This window comes from Toxorhynchites rutilus, chromosome 3 (genome assembly GCF_029784135.1).
Source record: "Toxorhynchites rutilus septentrionalis strain SRP chromosome 3, ASM2978413v1, whole genome shotgun sequence".
In the NCBI taxonomy this organism is placed as follows: domain Eukaryota; kingdom Metazoa; phylum Arthropoda; class Insecta; order Diptera; family Culicidae; genus Toxorhynchites; species Toxorhynchites rutilus.
In genome coordinates, this window is record NC_073746.1 from 292,466,626 (window position 1) to 292,489,701 (window position 23,076).

At 40.7% G+C, this 23,076-nt stretch overlaps 2 protein-coding genes across 3 annotated transcripts in view; one reads left to right on the top strand and one right to left on the bottom strand.

Moving 5' to 3' along the window:
- Positions 1-1,215: 1,215 nt before the first annotated feature.
- LOC129774896 (NADH-cytochrome b5 reductase-like) lies at positions 1,216-2,323 on the top strand. Its single transcript, XM_055778951.1, has one exon. It carries the CDS (start codon positions 1,238-1,240, stop codon positions 2,303-2,305), a length of 1,068 nt encoding a protein of 355 aa, XP_055634926.1. The 5' UTR covers positions 1,216-1,237; the 3' UTR covers positions 2,306-2,323.
- Positions 2,164-23,076, bottom strand: part of LOC129774889 (cytosolic carboxypeptidase 6) — a 41,829-nt gene continuing 20,916 nt past the window's right edge. Inside the window, exons 3-7 of one of the 2 annotated variants that reach the window (XM_055778938.1) lie at positions 11,530-11,595; positions 3,788-4,281; positions 3,365-3,733; positions 2,978-3,293; positions 2,164-2,921 (exon numbers count right to left, since the gene is read on the bottom strand). In XM_055778938.1, the coding sequence (XP_055634913.1) occupies positions 2,332-2,921; positions 2,978-3,293; positions 3,365-3,733; positions 3,788-4,281; positions 11,530-11,595 (1,835 nt within the window). In that variant the 3' untranslated portion in view covers positions 2,164-2,331. The remainder of the gene's footprint in view (positions 2,922-2,977; positions 3,294-3,364; positions 3,734-3,787; positions 4,282-11,529; positions 11,596-23,076) is intronic. The other variant, XM_055778939.1, reaches the window with a different exon arrangement.

The following is a 23,076-nucleotide window of genomic DNA, read 5'->3' on the forward strand; positions in this document are numbered from 1 at the left end:
ATCCTGGCAAACAAGTTATGAAAAAATCTATTTGTGTTTTATTAATATTTTGGATATTATTTTAGAAAGCATTGAACTGTATTTCGTAAACTCTTTTTTGAAAGGTTTAATGGCCCTGATAAGCGCCGTGTTTTATGGAATGGTTCCAATTTAGAAAACTTTGTACTCGTGGTTTTGAAAAAACCATTTCGAACGCCCTCGATGCCGCTTTGTTCTGGATTTTCCACCAAAGCAGATTGTAAAAAGAACAAACTTTTTTCTTCTGCTACCTTCTGCTTGCCGTTTTGTGATTGCGTTTGCCACTCGCCACTCGCTGCAACTGCCTGTTGTCTTGATGTCCACCGAACCGAATGTGTTCTGTTCCGAATGCGGGTTTTGTTATCGTCGCGAGCAGCTTTGCCAGCTAACTCGATCACTTCGGCGGCCGAAACTATATAACGCCGGCTAGGTGGACTGGTGCAATGCTCTCGACCTAGCTACCCTTGCGGGGAGCTCCAGACCAACACGGTTCGAGCGGGATTTTGCCTTTCCCTTCACTTTTCCTCCTTTGTCCAGACATGGTTGCTTGGGTTGGTTTGTTGATGTGTTGTGATGCGAACTGATGTGGTGTACGGTTTGAATGAGAATGATCGTTACGGCAGCGGAGCGGGGATTTTTAAGCTGACTGGCTGGCTCGAGAATTACGCATGTGTGAGACTGCGACCAATGTTTCGTTCATTTTTTTTCTTTTTCCTTTCCAATCGTGCTTCATTCTATTTCGCTGCTGCTCTGGTTGCCCGTTTTGGTCGGTTCGATTTGAGGAGCACAAAATGGACCAATAAAAAATGGGCACATAGTGCATTTGAACAATGCTTGATATTTCACAATTATTCAATTATTTATCGCAAGAAAAATGAAATGTTATTCGTTATGATAGATGCGTAGATATATTTCCTATCAATTGATGCAACAACCTTTGCGATCTATTGAGAAATGCTCGAGTTATAAGCGTTCCAAATCTTGCATTTTTTCCTACTTGTTCAGTGCCTAGATCTCCATATCACCCCCTATATCTTCCGGTTAGACGTAGTCCTACGTCAACAGCGGATACTTTTAAAATGACCCAATAGAAACACTGTTATTACGTCATCAGATAGAAAGTAGTGTAAAATTGTACCATCATCTCCACCCTTATATAGAATCACTGGTCTGGGAGAGATGACAGCTAGAGAAAACAAATATTTTGTACATATGTCTCATGTGTATAAAATGTGGACAAAATATAACACATTCAATGGAATCCGACGACAATGTTCCAGAGTGCTGTGGTTCCGGTTGTACAAATTGCGTACTTGATCGCACACCAAGTTTCCGGAGGCCAAACTCAAGTTCTGGCAAAGCACACATTTTTGACGGTGGTTATAAACTGTTCGAGTGTACCGATATCAAACCATGCGGTGATAACACGTTTATGTTCCGCTTCCAAATCCCTACCAATATGCCGGAAGAAGCTGATAAACTTCTAATGATTCCTCCCGGTAGCCATTTGGTCATGCGAGCTGCGCGAAACTGGCGGGAAACTAATCGATCCACCAATAGGGTTTTCACGAAGTGGCTAGATGGAGTGCGACAGCGTTTGGCGCAACGCATGGCGCGTGAACGCAAACAATTCAAAGGGCTAGAGAAATACGATAAAAGTGAACAGGATCTGTATTTCAGTCGGCCGTACACGCCGGTGAAGGTTGTTCCGGATGGAAGATTTTTCGAAGTTTTGATTAAACTGGAAGTGTGCGGTCAGATGTCGGAGTTTTTGACGACTTTGAATGTAGGGGATTTAACGGAATGGAAAGGCGTATACAGCCAGCTAATTTGGGAGAGGAATAAATTTAGAAGCCTGATTGGTTTTGCGCAGGGAGTTGGACTGGCTCCTATCTATTCAATTATGGCTAGTATACTGGCAGACGACACAGATGAAACAAGATTATTTTTGTGTTACTGCTGTAAAGATGTCGACAATATTCTGCTACGGTCAAACTTATTAGAATTTGGTGGATATTGGAATTTCGAATGCGTGATATACCTTTCTCGAGAGGCCTGCACGTGTGGAGGTAAGACTAACCGACAGTGCTCATGTTTGTCATCACGGAAGAAATACAACGAACGGGTGTTCAATCATAGACTGGAAAAGATGGATATAGAAAATTTATTGTTTAAGTATACGCGGGATTCGCATCAGGTCCTAATCTGCGGGAACGAGTCCTTCTCTAGTTTTGTAGAAACTACATTAACAGAGCTAACTATAAGTAGTGTTTATAAATTTCAATAAAAAAAAACGAATACATTTTTGCTACATTACGCTTTCCGTGAACTGCTTTTGACGGTATGGCGTCGAACTTTTTCCTTCTCCTTCTCGAATGTTCGTCCGGATGTGGCTTCTTCTAGACCCCCTCGGGTTAGCTGGTTAAAGTCTATAATGGTAAGGCAGGGTTGTGGCGGCACATTCAATATCTCTATCGGAGGCATTTTGTGCTCTGGTGCTGTTTTTGGTTTTGGCGTAACTTTGAACCGGAAGTCGCTGCTAAAATCAAGATGGCTAAAACGAGCCGCCTGTATGTTAGCCAGCGAATACTGATCGGGTGGACCGATGGTTCGCAAACGAAATCCACCGTAGGTAGAGTACATATAACGAATTGGTGACCCTTCGTTCGAGGTTGAACTGTCATAGCAGATCGAGAGATCCGTGTAACTTATGGGAGCATAGGTACGAACGGTTCTCGGACGGGCCCGAACTTCACTGCGGGTTTTGGAACGTGTTCTCGGACGGTGCGTTCGGGGTCTCCCCTTGCGAGGTCGAAGCTCGTCAACGGCAGGAATGGGCAGAATGTTGGTGAAGCGATAGTATTCGAGGAAGGTTCGAGCAAGATTCCGTCCAATTCGCATATCTGCAAGAGGAGATTATTAACGTTTAATATCGGGAAAAATTTTTACTCATATTTACATCCATCCTCAGTGTATTGCGTGAGAATGTTGGTATCATTAAGGTAGTAGCCGGACATCGAAACCTCAAGCGTGTATGTGTTGACATTGTCACTGAGCGCGTCTACGAAGTATCTTCTGGCTGTTCCTGATTTTCGGTCATCCGCATTGAACATCATGTGCTCCTGGCAGAAATCTTCACATTTCGAAGCGAATAACTTTGGGAACACCAAATGTCGCTCGTATCGGTAAACGTTATCGTATGTGCTACCGTAAATGAACGTACCCGTTAAGCTAGAATGAGCGTGAATATCGATCACGAAATCTACTTGGTAACACTGTAAATGTAAATCAATGAATCAGTGCATAAATCATCCATACAAATTTTCTGGTAAATCTATAAACCCACACTTGAATTGTCATACTCCTTCAGCATCTTCATTGCCGCAGCCAGTGTTGGATGCGTATACTGAGACATCTTGTTCCAGCATCGGTTTAAATCGTGCCCAATCACGTTGCATCTATTATTGCCTAGGAACACACCATCTGGATTTAACATAGGAATAATTTTGAACACAACATTTTCTCGTAAAGCTTTCGATATTGGTTGATTCGCTGCCGCCAAATATTCAATTAACCCCTGCACTACATACGATGCAGGGGATTCACCCGGATGTATTCGCGCGAGTACTACCACCATGTGGATGACATTCTTTTGGTCAACTTTTTCCGGCTTTTTCACGTCATCAAATGTGATCAGTTCCAGTTTGCGATTTTGCTGTAATGTAAATGTTGGTTCAATAGACACACAAACAATACAATCAAAACATACAACTGTCATCCCCAAAGTGGTCCGCTCAAAAGAATCCGGGAATTTGGATTCCAGTGCATTCAGGTAAGCTTGCAACTTCGAGTACGAATAGGGAAATGTGAGTGCGAACTGGTACACCTCGTCCTCCTTATCGAATCCAAACGCAAAACTCAACACATGATGGTTCTGGTGTATGGCCGACTTGTAGTAGAATACTTCGCAGCGGGGTATCCGCTGCCATTTGGGACGACTGCTGGACTTCACTAGTGGCGTCATGCCTTCCCTGAATAGATTGCGGCTCTTGTTAATGTTCACAATGTTGAATATTACCCGTTGGTCCTGCTTGACGTTATCCACCGTAAAATTGAACCAAAATCTGTATCGGGGATTGCACGTGTCCGGCCGAAGGAACAGATCATACTCGAATTCACCGGCAAGATCCACGCGGCCCAGGTTGCCGGTTTCGAAGGCAGCATCGAAGCAGAGATGACCGCGCTTCGCTTTACCGCTGTGTCCTGCAAAATTGAAAAAAAAGTAGAGAGATTTGGAATACTTTTTAATTGAATTTAATTGAAGGTGGAATCCACCGACAAAGAATAATTTTATTTGTTTTCTAACGTGACAATTTAACATCTGTATTTGCTAGGAGGTTGTGGTCGGTTATAGACCGCCATTTTTGAAGGTTTTAAAAAGAGAGACTTCCGATTTGGCCCCTGTTTTGCCTTTTTTTTGGAATGTCACTGAAAACGTGTGTTATGACTCATCCGAGAGCACATATATCAGACAATAATCTGGCCAGATTTGATATCATGCCCATAGATGCAAACCTTCCTGGTTTCCTAGGATTTCCCAAACTTTTTGGTATGTTCCCTGATATACTGACAAACATTCGATTCCGCCTGATTTTTCTGAAATGATCCTGATTTTACCTGATTTTTTTTGTAAATTTCACTTTATCTGAATGAAAATTATCTGTAATGAATATACAAAGTTTTCCTGGTTGGAATAGACAGCTGTCATAATAGCCTTCATAAGAAAAAAAATTCTCCGGTCCGCACTTGTATGATATTTTATCTTTCTTTCGCTTATCATCTATCAATTCCGAAGCAACTCGAGTTTTCGAAGATATACTGTCGACATTTATTAAAGCTTGAATTTGGCGTGAAAGAATGTTAAAGGGTGTGTCACATCAAATTGCATCACGGAACAAACGCTGTAGAAATTCGCCCAGTAGATCGATCCTTTTGAAAATTTTAGACAGTAAAATAAAAACTATTAAACAACTTTTGGCATTTTCTTTTTATTCATACTTCGAGCCCAAGCCCGTATGCTCGCACCTTCCTCTTTACCCCGTCCATAAGGTTCTGTACAACGTTAGGTTGTAGTTTTTTTTGAACAGAAATCCATTTTCTCTTGAAGTCCGCCTCCGATTTGACAACTTTTGGGTTCTTCCGGAGGGCCTGCTTCATAATCGCCCAATATTTCTCTATTGGGCGAAGCTCCGGCGCGTTGGGCGGGTTCATTTCCTCTGGCACGAAGGTGACCCCGTTGGCTTCGTACCACTCCAACACGTCCTTTGAATAGTGGCACGAAGCGAGATCCGGCCAGAAGATGGTCGGGCACTCGTGCTGCTTCAATAGTGGTAGTAAGCGCTTCTGTAGGCACTCCTTAAGGTAAACCTGCCCGTTTACCGTGCCGGTCATCACGAATAGGGCGCTCCGCTTTCCGCAAGAGCAGATCGCTTGCCACACCATGTACTTTTTGGCAAACTTGGATAGTTTCTGCTTGCGAATCTCCTCCGGAACGCTGAATTTGTCCTTTGCGGAGAAGAACAACAGGCCCGGCAGCTGACGAAAGTCCGCTTTGACGTAGGTTTCGTCGTCCATTACCTGGCAATGCGGCTTCGTCAGCATTTCGGTGTACAGCTTCCGGGCTCGCATCTTCCCCACCATGTTTTGCCCTTCGTCGCGGTTAGGAGCCTTTTGAACCTTGTATGTACGCAGGCCCTCCCGCTGCTTGGTCCGCTTAACGAATGAACTTGACAAATTCAGCTTATTGGCGACATCCCGGACCGAACTTCTCGGATCACGTCTAAACTGCTTAACTACGCGCTTGTGATCTTTTTCAATGACGGAGCATCCATTTTTGCCATTCTTCACCTTCCGGTCGATGGTTAGGTTCTCGAAGTATCGTTTTAGTGCTCTGCTGACCGTGGATTGGACGATTCCCAGCATCTTACCGATGTCCCGATGTGACAACTCCGGATTCTCGAAATGAGTGCGCAGGATTAATTTACGACGCTCATTTTCGTTCGACGACATTTTTCCAAATTTACGAAAAATTGACAGTGAAGCATGGTCAACTTGATCTATAATACACTCTTATCTGATTATAAGCGAAAGCTGAAGATATAATTCCTAAAAACTAAATTTCTACAACGTTTTTTCCGTGATGCAATTTGATGTGATACACCCTTTACTCAATCAAATTAGCATGCCCTAAGGCAATTTCAAAGCGTTATATAATGAATGAAAATTATTATTTGATGTCTTTTTAATGCTTAAAACACGTAGTCTTAACTCTTGATCAACCATTTGTCTATACATTTACTGCTATTTTCATAAAAACTCATCATTATGAATTAAAACTCTTATTCAGTACAGTTATTGTAGAATACTTGTCACCATTCGCGAAAAAACAACGTGGGGAATACACGTTCGATACGTAAAAGTAAATTTTTATTTTAAAATTTTATTCTAAAAGTGCATTTATTCTAACCACAAATCCAAAAAGATTTTCGCTTACTAAAATAACTTAAGGACAAGAACTTGGACTCTATGGACTGCATAAAATAATACCTTGAATAGGTTTCGACGAGGAAGCAAACATATTCTGGGAAGATGGAATTTTGAGCTGCGTGAAAAATGGCGAAAGATTGTGAAACAAAACTGTGCATATAAAATTGAATACATGTATGTCTTCTAATAAAAATGATGCCAAATGATTCCCAAAAACCGGCACGAACTTTCTAGATAACCCATATGGGGCTGTCCACATACCACGTGGACAGAAAAAGCACGATTTTAGACACCCCCCTCCCCCTCCATGGACAAGCATGGACATTCCTGATACCCCTCCCCATCTTGTCCACGTGGACATCCCTCCATTTTTTAAAGAGAATAATTGAATTTTCTATGTTCTATTCCGTATTTTCTATTGGTAAAAATGTTAGCTATTACTATTAAATGGTTTGTTCTCATTTGTTTTATTTTTCATGGATCTAATCCTCACACATTTTTATTAAAAGCCAATGCAAGTTTGCTGAGGTCTTTGAGTTTTCAATTCGCTTTGCGGGCGGATTGCCGCTCAAACTCATATAGATGTTAGTCAGTGCCTGATTTCTGACGCCGTCCACTTAGCAGATCCGCAGATTTATCATAGCTGTGATAAATCTGCGGATCTGCTAAGTTTGAAAAGCGAATTGAAAACTCAAGTGCAAGATTAGTGTATAAATGTACAATATTTTCTCTTCTAAGCACTCACAAAACTTGGTTGGGTAGTGCATGGCGGCTACAATGAACCTAGTCAGAACTAAATACCTGCAGTATCATCGTGAATGATGATTTCATTAACCAATATTTTCGGTACAGCTTTGTTAATCGTGGGAAATATTTGGTTGCCCTGAAAACTCGTGCCGATTTTATGAAAAAATCAAAAGTCCCAGCCAAACTACAAAACATGTTTGCTGAATTGTCAAACAGACATTAGATTTGACATTGTCCTGGAAGAATTCGTCTCCAATTATATTGGATAATTCTGTTCTTAAACTCACCTCAGAAGTGTTTAGGTGCCATGTAGGCACTTGGACAGTTCTCGAACTCCACTGAAAGCTGAGATTTAGGCATTTCAACAGTTTCTTTAAGCCAGCTAACAATTGAGATATTAACATTTTCCGAGCAGGGGTGTAAGATAGGGGATTCCATCTGGGAGAGTAGAAGCTCGTAATATAGATTTTTCCAATCCAATCAGACATAGTATATGCTTTTTTCGGAGCAAAACACGATGCGTGTTAATGTAATGATTCGCAAATGGAGATGCGTTCAATCAAATGTTTTTGATCAAATAATATGTAACTCATCCATTGCAGTGAATCTGTATTGCAAAAATTACTCAATTAAAAAAGAGCATCGTTGTTAAGAACACATCTCCAGAGATATGGCTGTGATGTTCGCCTTCCATTCTCGCAAACCTCAATAAATAGAAGCGAAGGAGCGAAGTTGTAAAAAGGAGCGGAACCTAAAAACATTATGTCGTGCTTTTAATACATTCGCCAAAAAAAATTAGGTACAGAGTGTTAAGTCGAAATTTTAAAATAATTTTTGAAATTACTTAAAAATCAGCGCATGAATAACACTATACAATAAAACACAAAAAACTGTTTTCGGAACTTTTAAAAAATCGATGCAAAAAAAAAATAAAAACACATTTAGTTCGTTTTTCGTCGAATCAACGAATTAACTTTGCACACAATTTATTGGAGTTTCCAGAACTGCCTATCGATTAGCAGTGCGTTCATCATTTATTGATTTTTTTTTTTTTGTTCCTATATTTTTATTCACTACATTCACACACAGCAAGATAAGAATGTGTCCGTTGTATATTCCAAAAATTGAAGCTTTGAAATATTGCAGTTGAAGCTTTGAAATGATGTATGTTGGATTTTCTTACAGCTGTTCAAAAATCGATTAAAATTTTCAACTTAACACTCTATTCTTCTAATTACTTTGTCGAGTGTATTATAAAATTGTAACATTCTTCGATTGTGTCTTCATCCTAGTGGAATGCGTGATTCTCTCCTATCAATGGAAACAATTCGATCGCTCTCAGTTCATATGGATGAATTCCAGAATACACATTCCAGGGAAGAAGTCCAGCCATATGAAAAATATGGATGTTTGACGCACTCAAGGAGCTCAACCCTTTTTTATAAACACAGAATACTAAGAGTGGGCGGAAAGTTCAATAGTTTTTGAAAATACAGTGCATCGTTGAAAAAATATTTATCGTGTCCACGTGGATGTTATATAAACCCCCTCCTCCCTCACTGTGGACAACCGTGGACATTTTCGCGACCCCTTCTTCTTCTTCTTATATGGCACTAACGTTCCTAGAGGAACTCCGCCGTCTCAACGTAGTATTACTTGCGTCATTTTCATTAGTACTTAGTTGAGATTTCTATGCCAAATAGCACGCCTTGAATGCATTCTGAGTGGCAAGCTCTAGAATACGCGTGACCACAGTGCAAGTCAGAGGAAATTTCTTTGAAGAAAAATTTCCCCGAACGGGAATGAACGGGAATCGAACCGTCCGGGGGTTCATGTTAGGTTTGACGCTAACCACTCGGCCACGGGAGCACCCCATACCCCTAATCCCCCCCACCACCGTAAATTTCCGTAAATAGAAATAAACTAAATAAGTTAGTTATTTGTATTGGTATTTTTTTGTAAGATTTGTTCGCACTTTTGAGGGCAAACTCCTCCGTAATCCGTAATCAGCTAATTAGCTGTGTTTGTTTTGATTGCGACACATATTTCTAGTTCACTTGTAACCGACAAAGCCAGAGTTAGATTTTTCATAGGTTATTTTTATGGTCTCTACTTGAACAAATCAGGAGTTTACACCTTGTTGGGATGAACAACATGTAGATCAGAGTCAAGCTGTCGCATTTGAATTTGATCTCAGATTATTCGTGTACAGGTTCATAAAATGACATAGTCATGAAGGGTCTGAGCCTAGAGACACGGACGGAATATTATCGTAGGACCTTGAGGAGACTTTGGAACTGTTCAGAAATCCGTAAATTCATTCATTCAGCACTCCAAAAGGTGGCTCTAGAAAAGCCAATTTTTTTATGAACTGCACTTCAAATGGGTTGTAAGAGTTGTAGACGCCCATAATCGATTTTTTGAAATGAATTCATCCAAACACTCACGTTTTCTTACTAAACGAACGTTCGTGGATTCAATCGTATAACTCTTCATTGATCTTTTAATTGGCCATTTACAACTAGAAAGTTCCTAGTACTTATACCAAAACTTGCCATTGAACTATAAATTTATTTTCAGACACAATTTTCGCTCAAGATACTTCATTCACTTGCAAATAACATGTTTCCGAGCTACATGGAATACGAGGTCTGTTCAAAAAATATCGCGACTTTTGAATTTACGTGGGTTACGTATATTCGATTCTAGATTTTTTGTGGCATTATGTTGGTACTCATGTCTCTCACTAAAGCGGATAGTTGCCAGTGGGAGTGAAATATACTGTGGAAAGTCTGTTTAATCTATTTCTAAGTAATACCCTGTGTCTATAAACGGAAATGAAATCGCCAAATGTGGACTGTTGAGAAGCAGACTGGAACCAAAAGCAAAATAGTTGAGGGCCTGTCCGTTTATACTGCTGAAAGGCACGATATCTCTTCTAGGTGGATTAATTCGGTTTTTTCATCATTTAACGGACATTCGAGATTAGTTCAGATTTTGGTTGGATAAGATGATTCCTCTCGCGATCAAAAAACGTCTACGCTTCATATATTACAAACCTGTCCATATTACCCGCATCGAAAAAAATGTTGTACTTTTCGGTCTGTTTTAATTTCAGTGAAAACATTGAAAGACACTTTTTTGTGAAATATTTGGCCAATCAGGTAGAAAAACAGTATATTGAATTGCAAGAGACTGCATCAAGGTTTTGGAAAACATGAGTTTCCAAAGTTATAATTGAAGTTTTTCATAACATGTCCGTTTTACCCTCACTTCCACTAAACTGTTTAAAGAATCAGATAGATAGATATTCCAACATCAACACGAAACACTCGGCATTCTCTGGTTTTCTTGTATGGATGTTCTTAAATGTTTTTTAATTTAACTGAATACGAGATTACGCCATCATCTTCCAGTGCCTTCTTAAACTTATGTTTAAAAAGCCAGCTTGCCTCGGCGATATCTTATCCTTGTCTGAAACATTGTCTGTAGAGACTCGTGATAAATATATTGACAGGTGATGCAGATTAACGGTCAGATAATTAAATCGCAATGAAATATGGTACTGCTAGTAATAGCATTTGAAGAACATCTGCGAGGACTTCGTTCTTTCTGAGAAAGCAAGCAACCATTACATTGAACCAGAGTCGTGCTCGGAAGTTGTATGACCAGGTTCTGATGAAATACCAAGGATGCCTGCTCATTGACGATTTCACTTATGTGAGAATGAATTTCGGACAGTTTCCTGGTTCAAATTTCTGTTGTATTGTGACAATGGGGTGGATTTCATCGACAAGAACATACATCCAACCAAAAGAGGAACCTTATCACATCTGGCGTATTTTACTTTCTCTGGCTATTGATTCAGAGAAATCTAATCTGTTTTTCACAATTAAATTTCTAGTCCAGATATCACTTGTCTCGAGCTGTGATGAAATCTCTCAATGGAATAATGCTGTATACGGAGCAACACTTTGAACTTCATTTGATTGAGTTTATTCTTTTATCGTCACACCCAAGTTGAAAAGCAGCAGGTGAAAACATTTTTTTGCTTACTTTGATGAACATATTATAATTCAAACAAGTTGTTTGATTTGAGAATATTAAAGTTAATAGATATTTCAACTCAATACATTATTATCGGATCTTGAACGATAACGTGACACATATACGTTTACTCCGCGAAAAATTTTTTAAAAATCTTAAAAGCTAACTTACCTGGAGGTCGTATGATAACACGGCTCACATTTCCAAGTCCACCCTCTCCATCGCTGTCCTCACTGTCTGGAAAGATGATTTTTTTTTCGGATAAATAAGTGTATAATTACGATTGCGATTATAGCACACATTTTCAAACATATGCAAACAAATATAATAACCTTCTTCCGCTCTCTGATACATGCTGGTATGTTTCAACGGATCACACGGTTCGTTGAACATTTTGTTTTTTGTTTCTAATAAACTTGTGTTAGCACTAAATAATAAAATATCAATTAATTTATTCCTGGCAAAGTAGTAGAATAAACTGACCGCGAAAGGGTACACTGAAGTCGATCACGGTTTGGGAGCAAGTAAATGCGAGTGAAACAATTTCCGTACCCAGGACCCGTATCCTAGCTCGGTTGCGTTCGATCAGAGGTCGGTTGAAGTGGGTTGAATCAATGGTAACCGTAGCCATCTCGGGTGAAAGAAGTAGGTAGTGTGAGCTGGACTCCCAGCACATAACAAGCCAAACGTATGGGTAAGGTGGAATTGAATCAAAACCAGACGTGCTAACTTTCTAACACTCTTCTCATCCTGTCTGCCAGCAGGGCAAACTCCCTTACCGATGCCTGAGTAAATGCCATTGGGTCGACGAGTGTGGTACACCTTTGTTCTTCGATAGGGATGCTAATCAACGCGATTGGCCATAAAAGCACACGTGCGTGATAGACGGGTCGACACGATTGAAGTGAATCGAGAGGACGAATGTTTGTTGCGGGGAATGCATAGACACACATATGGTGCACAAGACAGGTGCGCCTATTCTCCGTCTGGCAAATTCATAGGGAGATAACAATGAAGACTCAAATAATTCATGAGCAGAAAACAGGTACGGAACCCTATGAATACCAATCAATCTTTACTGTGGCAGTCGGTTACTGTAATGATAGGTGAAGTGCTCAGTGCTCCCGTGGCCGAGTGGTTAGCGTCATAACTAACATGCCGGGTGTTCGGGTTCGATTCCCGTTCTGGTCGGGGGAATTTTTCGTCAAAGAAATTTCCTCCGACTTGCACTGTGATCACGCGTATTCTAGAGCTTGCCACTCAGAATGCATTGCAAGGCGTGTTATTTGGCATAGAAATCTCAACTAAGTACTAATAAAAATGACGCAAGTAATACTACGTTGAGACGGCGAAGTTCCTCTAGGAAAGTTAGTGCCATTGAAGAAGAAGAAGAAGGTGAAGTGCTCAACCGTGACGTCACTGTCTCAGATCGGAGGAACATATCCTTCGTGTGCACTAAGCGCTTGCTGAGCACGTGTACATAATATGCCACCGTTTATCCCTCAAGAAGGTTAATGACGAGGAAAGCGCTTCAAGTTGCATGGAACAGTTATTTACTTAAAAGTTTAGCGGGGAGTTTTCAGCGATTGAATGTGGTTGATTGTATTGCACAATTACACACCGTTCAAATGAAGGACACGATACGTGTTATTGTAGAAAATTAATTGAAAATTGTACAGCCTCACACTCATGTCTGGCGTATTTTTTGTCGTGATTCCGCAATGAGGATCCTTTCGGTGAAGGCACATTATCGAAAGCATGTTTACTCAACATAGTTCGCAATTAAATTTCTAATTGCAATTGGTGGTTTTGTTTTGGCTGTTGGAGGGATTTCGAGTATCTCATGCAATGAGCAGGCCAATGAAAAGGTTAGTAGGGTAAATGATCTTGGTTTGTCCAGTCGAAATATGATCATGGTTTGCCCACTTTTTTGAATGCTCTAATTCAGCGCTCCTGTGTCAAAAAAGGCCTTCGAATGTTTCGAAACATATAAATGAAATTGCCTTTTACGTGATTTATAGTAGTTTGATAGTATATTTTTACGAAATCACATGTTTTAAAGGATTATAAAATACACCTTCTATTTGTGTCAATGCGCCCCTCATTCGAGCTAACTTTTAATCGATCACCGTATGATTATTTGGCACGTATTCAGACCTTTTCTGGATTACAACACTTATAAATATTGTAAACATCATGCTTGCTCATCATTTGTATCGGAAATACATAGCTAAACCATTAAATTAACGCATTTTGATGAACTCAATTCTGATCATGAGTTGTTCAATTCAATAATGTTGTTTTGTCCACATGATTTCTATGGCAACCGCTTGGCGCGCTGCAGTTTGTTTATGTTTGTTTATGGTGTGCTTCGCGCATAGCAGAAGTATGGTTTTTCTGTGTTGATTGTGTTGAGGTGAACAGTTCTAAAATGCCCAAGAAAAGGCAATATTCTGAAGAAAGCTTAAATTATGAATGAATCAATATGATGACAGTAAACTCAAGCAATGATAAATGCAACATCTAACTGTGAATTCGAATGTTTTCATTCAAAAATTGAGATTTCTAAAACCGGACAAACCATGATCATTTTTTTGGGCAAACCATGATCAGAGGTGGTCAAACCATGATCATAATCTTCTTTAAGGAAAATCGTTAAAAAACATAAAAATTTGAATAATTTCAACACCTTATGGTAGTATTAGCAACTAGAGACTTGGGGCTTTTCAACAAACCCAAACTCGTATCGATTATGTGTGATTTTCATGAAGAAAAATCGATTTGCATTTAAAAACACCCCAAATTGGACAAACCAAGATCATTTACCCTATGACTAGATTATTTTGCGAATTACCGACAGTCGGGATAACATTTGTCGGAGTTGGCAGCCCCCTATGGATGATGCGCCACTGGCAAAATGCGAATTATGGCAAAGATATGTGTATGAGTGTATGTAAATAGAGAAGGCGATAGGGTAATTGTCAGTGTAATATTTTGTTATCTATAGAGTGATTGTTGTCTTTGAATTTCAAATGGTTGTGTAAATTAAATAGAAAGTATAGATTTAAATGAAATAATAGGAAATAGATATAGAGTTGAGAAAGGAAGTTAGTCTCAGTCCAGTAGTCAATCCGTTCACATGTAAAAATAAATGTACTTCCTGGTAATAAATCCGTGTAGTTTGTCAAGTACCAAGCGTTTTTAATTGTTGGTTCGAAAGTGAAATTGTGATAAATTCCCTGAGCTATCGTTGGTGGATCGGGTCGATCCAGACATTGGTCCTTCGAACCGGATCATCGGTGCCATTCTACAAGACTGGAAATCAACTTCAATCGGAACGGGTAATCGGTGACACTCTACAAGGCCGGAAGTCAACTCCAATCGGAAATTCGGAAGACAATTGAGGAATTGTCCATCGATTCTATTGTTATCACTGGGAGAGCAATAGACCCAAAAGAATTGCTTTGTGGATAGCATTCTTTCTTCAAGGATCACCGTTGGCCAAGGGAGGACTATCGTGTGTGGACAGGATACTGAAAGAGGACAGGATTACAGTTTCTCCAGGTAAAAAATCTACGTTCAGTATATGTCCAGCCGAATTAGGAAGACAAAATACTTACACCAATATTTCGTCGTTTCTACAACCATTCTGAACCGATTTGGAGCATCTGTTGGAACATCAAGCGACAACTGCTGAGCTGTGCGTTTATTGCTGTGGACCCATACAACCGATCTGGAACCCTGGTACAAGGCAAACCAACCAACCCCATAAGTGAGACGGAGAGGAGGAGCCGTAAATTGTTGCCCAGGTTAGTGCAATTTACTGCAGTATATGCTAGCCGAAGCTATCTTCAGAAAATACACGTTTTTGATTGAGTTTTATACCCTCTTCGACTGACTTCTCACACGTATCCCTGGTATTGCAATTGAGTTGCGATATTCCTGAAATTTGGTCAATTTGGCAAGCGAATAGTTTCGCTGGAATTCCATTGAGTGACGTCATTCTTCAGTTTCGCATTCTGCATTGGGTTCAACTGTTTTTATGTAAGGTCAGTTATACAGTATATGCCTAGCGAAGCTAGGATATTGCAGAATTCTACACCAGTTCCCTTTTAATTTACCGGATTCACAAAACGCTGAGGTAAAATGCCGCCTACATCCAGTTCCACCGCAAAGAAGTCGCCATCATTGAAGCAATTGGTTATTAAATTGAAAGAAATCCAAGCAACGTTCAACGATATTTGGATATTTGTTGAGACGTTCAAAGAAGAGACATCCGCCAGCCAAGTGAACGTGCGCCTACAGAAGTTTGATGATCTTTGGGAGAGATTTGGAGAGACATTGGTTGATGTCAAATCACACGATGATTTTGTAGAAGAAGGAGATTCTTATCAGAAAGAACGACAGGAGTTTAGTGAGCGTTATTACTTTGCTAAATCCTTCCTGATGGATAAGGCTAAAGATAGACAGGAGCCAGGTTTTCTATATCAGTCCGTTCGTGGCCACGATGCATCTATGTTGGGAACGCTAGATCACGTGCGCCTTCCGCAAATTAAATTGCAAACGTTCAATGGGAACATCGAGGAATGGTACAGCTTTAGAGATCTTTTCACTTCTCTTATACATCTCAAATCGGATCTTCCGGAGGTGGAAAAATTCCATTACTTGAAGGGTTGTCTTCAAGGAGAAGCGAAAGCGCTGATAGATGCCTTGCAAATCACGAAGGCTAACTATCAAATCGCTTGGGATATGTTATTAAAGAGGTACAACAACAGCAAGCAATTGAAGAAGCTTCAAGTAAAATCACTCTTCAAGTTGCCCACACTCACCAAGGAATCTACTTCCGATTTGCAAGGTTTGCTAGAAGGTTTCCAGAGAATCGTACAAACATTGGACCAGGTTGTACAGCCCGGCGATTATAGAGACCTGTTGCTAGTGAACATTCTCACTTCTCGTCTCGATTCAACCACTCGAAGAGGATGGGAAGAATATTCGTCCACGAAAGAGCAAGACACCCTGCAGGACCTGACAGACTTTCTACAGCGACGTGTTCGTATCCTGGAGTCTCTACCGTCGAAGCCAGTAGATAAATTTGTGCATCAAATTCCACCCGCTGCCAAGCAGAAGCCATCCGTTCAGAGGACATCCTATAGCGCAGTACAAACCTTCAGTGGCTGTGTAGCGTGTGAGGGCCATCATCCACTATACCAATGTAGTACTTTTCAACGGATGTCAGTCGCAGAGAGAGATACGTTACTCCGTAAGCGTTCTCTTTGCCGAAATTGCTTCAGACATGGCCACCAAGCAAAGGAATGCCAATCCAAATATTCATGTCGACATTGCAAAGGGCGTCATCACTCATTGGTATGCTTCAAAACACAAAGAGAAGGAAACCCAAAATCAATATCAACGGCAACACCATGCGCTTCCACTTCCGGCGGTAATGAACCATCCACCTCGCAAATGGCTAACGTGGCAGCCACGGATTCATCCATTTCGAATACTGTCCAAAGATGTGCGTCGCAGGTTCTACTAGCAACAGCAATCGTTATCGTTGAAGATGATGAAGGTGTACGATTCCCAGCTCGAGCGCTTCTCGACTCCGGATCAGAAAGTAACTTCATTACTGAGAAATTAAGTCAGCGGCTTAGGGTACACCGAGACAGGGTAGACATTTCGGTGTTAGGAATTGGATCCCTAGCTTCAAATGCGAAGCAAAGAATAAGGGCGAAAATAAGGTCGCGTTTATCAAATTTTTCACGCGGAATGAACTTTTTGGTGCTCCCCAAGGTCACTGTTAACATTCCAACTGCTACAGTGGACACTACTGGATGGAAAATACCACAAGGAATCGAATTGGCCGATCCTTCCTTCCTCATATCCCAACCTGTTGATATCATACTCGGTATCGAATTCTTCTTCGACTTTTTCCATGGGGGAAGAAAGATAGCATTGGGTGATCACTTACCTGCCCTGAATGATTCAGTTTTCGGATGGGTGGTGTGTGGCGGTGCAACAGCTATTGGCCAGCCACTACACATAAATTGCAATGCATCGACTTCAAATAATTTAGAATCGCTTATGAAACAATTTTGGTCCTGTGAGGAAGTTGGTTCGACGTCAAACTATTCACCAGAAGAGGCACGATGCGAGGAAATATTCACTGATACGGTTCAGCGTGACACCAACGGTCGTTATACCGTATGTTTACCCAAGCACGAAGGCATTGTGGATCAATTGGGAGATTCAAAGGAAATAGCGCTTCGCCGTCTTCAGGCAACGGAACGACGATTGGCACGAGATGTTGAATTGAAAGATCAATACACTTCTTTTCTAACGGAATATTGTCGTCTAGGTCACATGGAGAAGGTAACTGATAACGGAGAAATCAAACGTTGCTATCTACCGCATCATCCGGTGGTCAAGGAGTCGAGCAGCACCACTAAAGTACGCGTGGTCTTCGATGCTTCTTGCAAAACTTCTACGAATATTTCTCTCAATGATGCACTGATGACAGGGCCCACCATTCAAGAGGAACTCCGATCGATTGTATTACGCTGTCGTACAAAACAAATAATGGTTGTAGCGGACGTCGAGAAAATGTTTCGACAAATAAATATGCATCCCAAGGACCGACCATTGCAATCGATCCTATGGCGAGCATCACCGGCAGAAGACGTTGCAACATATGAGCTAAACACGGTCACTTATGGAACGAGACCGGCACCATTCCTAGCCACTCGTACGCTAAAGCAATTGGCAATGGATGAACAGGATCATTTTCCAGAAGCTGCCAAGGTAATCATTGAAGACGCCTACATGGATGACATCATCACAGGAGCCAATAATCCAACAGAAGTATGCAACCTGAGAATGCAACTAGAAAGCCTGATGAAAAGCGGTGGATTTTCTCTCAGGAAATGGGCGAGCAATTGCCCAGAAATATTAAGAGGAATTTCTGGAGAGAACCTGGCGATACAAAATTGTATTAATTTAGATACAAAACCATCAGTTAAAGCATTAGGACTTACCTGGTTACCTGATGAAGATTTTTTCCGATTCGATTTTAAACTTTCCACGACCGACGATGAAACAATACTTACTAAACGTCGGATTCTTTCAATCATAGCCACTTTGTTTGATCCTCTCGGGATAATAGGAGCCACAATAACAACCGCGAAAATTTTAATGCAATCCCTTTGGATTTTGCGTGACGATAATGAAAAATTATTAGAATGGGATCAACCGGTACCCAAAACGGTGGGCGAGAAATGGCGAATTTTTTACAAACAACTTCCCCTCCTGAGAGAAATAAAAATTAAACGTTGCATAATAATTCCTAAAGCTGTGTCGGTGGAGATCCATTGTTTTTCGGATGCATCAGAGAAAGCGTATGGCGGTTGCATTTATGTAAAAAGTCAAAACCTAGAAGGGAATACTGAAGTTCACCTCTTAACTTCAAAATCAAAGGTTGCACCTTTGAAAACGCAAACAATTCCGAGGCTCGAGCTGTGCGGGGCACTGCTCATAGCACAACTTTACGAGAAGGTGCAAAAGGCTATCAGAGTAGAAGCGCGATCCACATTCTGGACAGATTCTACGTGCGCCTTAAACTGGATCCTATCCGCTCCGAATAACTGGACTACTTTCGTCGCAAACAGGGTGGCGAAGGTCCAAGGCATAACAGAGGGTTGTGCCTGGCGTTATGTTTCTGGTACACATAATCCTGCCGATCTCATATCCAGAGGCATCTCTCCGGGCGATATTGTATCCAATAAATTTTGGTGGCATGGTCCCAGTTGGCTTGCAGAGGGTCCCGAGAATTGGCCTGAATCCACGACTAACATAAGCCGGAAGGATGGCTCCACAGAACGTCGGCGTACAGCTGCTGTTGTTGCAGCTTCCACAGAAGAAGATTTCATTGGCTGGTATCTGTCAAGGTTTTCCTCCTACACAACGTTGGATCGTCACACTGCAATATGGAAAAGATTAATGAAAATTCTACAAAACTCACCGAAAAAGGAAACTTATCCATTCATCACTACGGCTGAGCTTCGAGATGCAGAAAACCACCTAGTTCTCCTGGTCCAACGCGAGGCTTTTGCTGCCGAAAGGAAGGCACTGGCCAATGGAGGAATGGTATCCAGCAAATCACCATTGAGATGGTTTTATCCATTCCTGTCACAAGAGGGTCTTCTCAAGGTTGGCGGTCGTTTGGCTCATTCAAAGGAATCTGAAAATAGTAAACATCCCATAATTTTACCTGCTCGGCATCGAATCACTCGAATGATAATGCAAACTTACCATCGGAATTTGCTCCATGCTGGCCCACAGCTAATGCTGAGTGTAATTCGCCTTCGATTTTGGCCTCTAGGAGGCAGAAGTGTGGCAAAACAAGTAGTTCACTTATGCCACAAATGCTACCGCACAAAACCTACCACAGCACAACAACTAATGGGAGAACTTCCAGCACCACGCGTGACTGTGTCTCGACCATTTTCGAAGGCAGGCGTTGATTATTTCGGGCCAATTTTTATCCGTCCCGCACCGCGACGAACTGCAATCAAGGCTTATGTTGCACTTTTTGTTTGTTTATGTACCAAGGCGATACATTTGGAACTTGTGTCAGATTTGACAACAGATCGATTCATACAGGCACTTCGCAGATTTATAGCACGCAGGGGTAGGTGCTCAGATATTTACTCCGACAACGGTACCAATTTTATCGGAGCAAGGAACAAACTCAACGAAGTTTTGAAACTTTTGAAAGATTCCCAACATCACGCAAAGGTGACGAAAATTTGTGCAGAAGAAGGCATATACTGGCATTTTAATCCGCCTAGTGCTCCTCACTTTGGAGGTATATGGGAGGCAGCAGTTCGATCGGCGAAACACCATATATTGAGAGTTATTGGAGACACCCCAGTATCACATGAAGATATGTATACACTGCTTGTACAAATTGAAGGATGCTTAAACTCCAGACCTATTACACCGTTATCAAATGATCCAAATGATTTGGAACCGCTGACACCAGCACATTTCCTGATAGGATCGTCGCTTCAATCAATACCTGATCCAGATTTTTCGGCAGTACCATTGAATCGTTTGAATAATTGGCAGCAAATACAACGGAAACTTCAGGACTTTTGGAAGAGGTGGAGACGTGAATATCTTTGTCAGCTGCAAGGCAGAACTAAAAGGTGGCGTCCTCCTATTGCAATCGAAGTTGGTAAATTAGTAGTAATACATGATGATAATCAACCACCCATGAAGTGGAAAATGGACAGAATTGAACAAGTACACCCAGGAGAAGATGGAATTGTTCGTGTAGTAACTTTGAGAACGGCTACAGGGTTACTAAAAAGACCAGTGGAGAAAATTTGTCTACTTCCAATGCCAGACAACACTGACATTTAATAGCGTATCAGAAACATTCTTTCCTTCCCCATCCCAAGTCGAAGAGGTTTTTTATATATTTTCAGAAATAATCTAATTTCTGGGTGGGCGAGGATGTCGGAGTTGGCAGCCCCCTATGGATGATGCGCCACTGGCAAAATGCGAATTATGGCAAAGATATGTGTATGAGTGTATGTAAATAGAGAAGGCGATAGGGTAATTGTCAGTGTAATATTTTGTTATCTATAGAGTGATTGTTGTCTTTGAATTTCAAATGGTTGTGTAAATTAAATAGAAAGTATAGATTTAAATGAAATAATAGGAAATAGATATAGAGTTGAGAAAGGAAGTTAGTCTCAGTCCAGTAGTCAATCCGTTCACATGTAAAAATAAATGTACTTCCTGGTAATAAATCCGTGTAGTTTGTCAAGTACCAAGCGTTTTTAATTGTTGGTTCGAAAGTGAAATTGTGATAAATTCCCTGAGCTATCGTTGGTGGATCGGGTCGATCCAGACAACATTTATTCAAATATAAAAAATATCTAATGTTGTAAATTTTCCGTTTTTTAGGTCCGGAATGAAGGAAGGATGATAGAATGATCAGTATTTACAAAGTGCATTTTTTCAAGAACGCGCATTTTGATAGTAATTAAAAAAATTAAATCATTTTTAAACGTTGCGAGATGGAATAGTGCCAAACCGAAATACTTTTAGCGTTAATACTTATTTTTGCTGCGAACAGATTTAGATGACTTGCATCGCGATTTAATCGGAGTTTCTCTATGATTTGTTTAATACATTACAATTTCTTCTTTTTTTCCAAAAACGTTTATTAATCAGACTCAATTACTTATTATCTAACGTTTACAGAGTCAAATTTTACCTTAAAATATAACTTATTTCCTATATACTAACAATTTAATAATAACTAAATCTAATACTAGATTAATTGAACAGGATTAGGATTTAGGATTAGGATTGAGCGAGTGGGGTAGTTCGGTTTGATGAGGAGGGGAGGAATCAAACTGAGATATCTTTTTTTTTTGTGAAATTGGTAAAGAGGAAGCATAAGGTTGATGTCGCAACTAGCTAAGATGTCTCTAACCGGTAAGTCGGCTTGCCTTCCTAGTGCCTTGAGTGAATCCGATAGATGAGTGCTGGCTACTGAGATATTCGCATTAGAGAGAAATATCTCCTTTTGCTGGATTCCAGGTCACTCTAGAATTCTCGATAATGAGGAAGCCGACAGATTGGCGGGTTTAGGTCGGAACTGTGAGATTGAGGCGGTTGCTGTGCTTTATATGGATGCTATACGTTGGACCAAAAATGCCATAAGAGAATCATGGGACTCGGAATGGTTCAGCAGGCATAACACTGCCTTGCGGCGTATCAAACCAGTTACATCTAGTTGGCCTGATAATCTCGTTCCACAACATCGTCGAATACTTTCCCGCCTCCGTATTGGACACACTAACCTAACCCATAGTTTCCTAATCACCAAACAAGATCCCCCCAACCTGCGATGTAGCCCTATCTATTCCCCACATACTAATAGAGTGCAAAGCCTACGATCATGAATGTTCGGCCAACGATTTAAACCACAACCTGGAGTAACTACTTTCCCCACATTTCGAGAATAAAGTGATCCGATTCATGAAAGAAACCGGCCTGTTTACTAAAATTTAAACTTTCTTATAGGGACGAATGACCTTTGGGTTAAAGTCCCTTCAAAATCAAGAACCGAGCCGAATAAAGTCCCGACCTACATTCAATCCCTTGAACCATGTGTTTGACGATACCTTGGGAATAATTGTATGTAACCAGCGAATTGTATGTATCTTCACTCCAATTGTGTTGCCAACTGGAGAGTACATAACTACGAGGAGTACAAAAAAAATTCATGATATACAATTTCCTCATCCGCAATTGGTTTATATTGATGGAAATTGAAAGGATGCCAATTTTCCTGTACATTTATTTTGAGCATTCTCGTGCTTATCTACCCGTGCTGTTAATAACACGCAAATCAAGCTCGAGTCTTTCAATATCTGGACGCGCTGTTCATTTTACTGCAGCGCTCCTAGTGCTCGCATCTAGAATGTAGTTGTCACAATTCAAATATGTTATACTTGATGGAAGCCGCCAACCGAAAATAAATTTTGGACATCCACAAATCTGACGTGGTCAGGTTCAAATATCGGGAAATCATTGAAATTTGAATATTTTCGTTAGTGACATATTATCGCTCGGCAGGATCATAACAAGCGTTGTAGTGGAACTAAGGTTCAAAAGCTGTATTTGAAGGTTTTGAGAACGATT